Raw genomic sequence first — 1,943 nt, 5'->3', positions numbered from 1 at the left:
TGCAATGTCTGACAGCAAGGCGATGCACTCTAACATTTAGACGCCATACATGTATAACGTCTAGCTGTAAGGAATTGCACTATACTGTGCAGCGTCTAGTTGTAAGGAGTTGCATAGTAGAGTGCAGCGCTTAGCTGTCGGGCTCTGCACAAAAAAATTAACGGTGTGAACTTTTTTCGAAAACAGTTTAGTCTTGAGGTCAAATTTGTTACTGGAGCCTATTTCATTACCCTCCACCCCCAATCGCCAATGGTCGAAAAAATCGATTCCAAGAGTCATGCCCATGACTCCATGAGTGTAGTTGGTGATCTGGATCATGAGGACCAACGTGTTGGTTGGTGGAGTGATGAGTTGACGAATGGCAACGGCAACGGGGCCAGCAGGGTACGTTCACAGGAGATCTCGGCGGTGGCAGGTCACGTTGCCGTGCACTCGAGTGCACACCGTAACGACCCGACATTCTCCACCGTCACGTGAAGTCCTGCCTAGATCACGGACGCAAAGAAACGAAAAGAAACAAGAAAAAGTCACGCACGGTCACTGCTAAAGCCACCTCCATTCGTACACACGGCCATATAAACCTCAGCCTTCCTTATGCCACCGCTCTCCTCCTTTCTCTCTCTCTCTCTCTACTCTTGTCTGATGGAGTGCAAGGCGGCGAGCGAGTCGCCCTCGTCGGCCCCCTCTTCTTCCATGGACAGCTGCGGCGCCGGCGGGCCGCGGGCGACAGTCTCCACGGCGTCGTCCTGCTACCGGCCGGCGATCGGCAGGGGCCTAAGCACGGACCTTCACCTCGGGCTCAGCCTGCGGTCATGCTCCTCCTCCTTCCACACGGCCGACGGCGTCTCCGCTTCCACTCCAAGGTCTCTCTACAGACTCGTAATTTTATCTAAAAATTTAACCTTCTTGTTCATCATTTGCATCGGTCGGTCTCTGGCTCCTCTCTGCACATCAACCGATGCATCGATCAACCCGTTTCTTAGGAGCACCCTGACGACGACGACGACGATGAGGCCAACGGCGCCGTCGTCTGATCCGGCGCACCAGAGAGGAGGAGGCGGCGGCGGCCATGGGCAGCGGTCGCTGTTTGTGAAGGTGTACATGGAGGGCGTCCCCATCGGCCGGAAGCTGGATCTGCTGCTGCTGGACGGCTACGACAGACTCCTCGCCGTCCTAGGCCGCATGTTCAAGGCCTCCATCATACGTACGTACGCGCCTAATAACATTCATATAAATCACCACAACAAAATTTAACTGTCCGTCCATCGATCATGTACTACTTCTTCTCTGATATTCAGTTTGTTTTTCAATCTAGATCCGGATACTGTCGGCCGTGATCACCGAGTGGTTCTTGGGGAGAAGCAGGCTCGCCATGTTGTCACTTATCAAGACCAGGAGGGGGACTGGTTGATGGCCGGGGACGTACCGTGGGAGTATGGCTCCACTCTGAATTTCAGACATATCACTTCTTCCATCTTACAATAATTCCACAGAATTGAGTTTGAACTATCGACCAATGATGCAAAACGTGTGGATGATGCTTCAGGGAATCAGATTAAATTGCGCTCTACATCTTTGTCGAACTTATTTCTAGAGGATCTTTGTGGAGATCTTAAATAATTATTTTCCTTCAATAATTCTTTGGGCAGGCTATTCCTGGCGGGTGTGAAGAAATTGAAGATTGCAAGGGTGGACAGTAGCACCTCTGATTGATTCAACGAGGGCGACTCATGTGGCCTCCATTCCTGGGTGTGCTTGGATTTCATTAATTCATTTATGGGGGATTAAGATGAGATGGTTATTTCTTGGTGAAGTCGGCTGCTTCATAGTGTACAGTCTGCAAAAGTGTGGGACATATTCCTGAAAAAAAAGGAGCAACACATATATAATACCTTTTTCTAAAACTATTTCGCTTCAAATTTGATCGTTTATTTTCTCCTCTA

General features: G+C 50.1%; 1 protein-coding gene across 1 annotated transcript; it reads left to right on the top strand.

Annotated features, from left to right (window-relative positions):
* The first annotated feature begins 574 nt into the window (after positions 1-574).
* On the top strand, positions 575-1,943 carry LOC123190542 (auxin-responsive protein IAA4). Its single transcript, XM_044603208.1, has 3 exons — positions 575-1,204; positions 1,316-1,433; positions 1,650-1,943. Exons 1-3 carry the CDS (start codon positions 595-597, stop codon positions 1,711-1,713), a joined length of 792 nt encoding a protein of 263 aa, XP_044459143.1. The 5' UTR covers positions 575-594; the 3' UTR covers positions 1,714-1,943.

Source organism: Triticum aestivum, chromosome 1A (genome assembly GCF_018294505.1).
Source record: "Triticum aestivum cultivar Chinese Spring chromosome 1A, IWGSC CS RefSeq v2.1, whole genome shotgun sequence".
Taxonomy (NCBI): Eukaryota; Viridiplantae; Streptophyta; class Magnoliopsida; order Poales; family Poaceae; genus Triticum; species Triticum aestivum.
Note: the sequence above shows the minus strand (reverse complement) of the source record. Positions and strands in the feature narration are given on the sequence as shown.

Coding starts and splice junctions, on each gene's coding strand:
- LOC123190542 (XM_044603208.1), top strand. CDS start 595: ATGCCACCGCTCTCCTCCTTTCTCTCTCTCTCTCTCTACTCTTGTCTG. Junction 1,205..1,315: donor GTTCAAGGCCTCCATCATAC/GTACGTACGCGC, acceptor TTTTCAATCTAG/ATCCGGATACTGTCGGCCGT. Junction 1,434..1,649: donor GCCGGGGACGTACCGTGGGA/GTATGGCTCCAC, acceptor TTCTTTGGGCAG/GCTATTCCTGGCGGGTGTGA.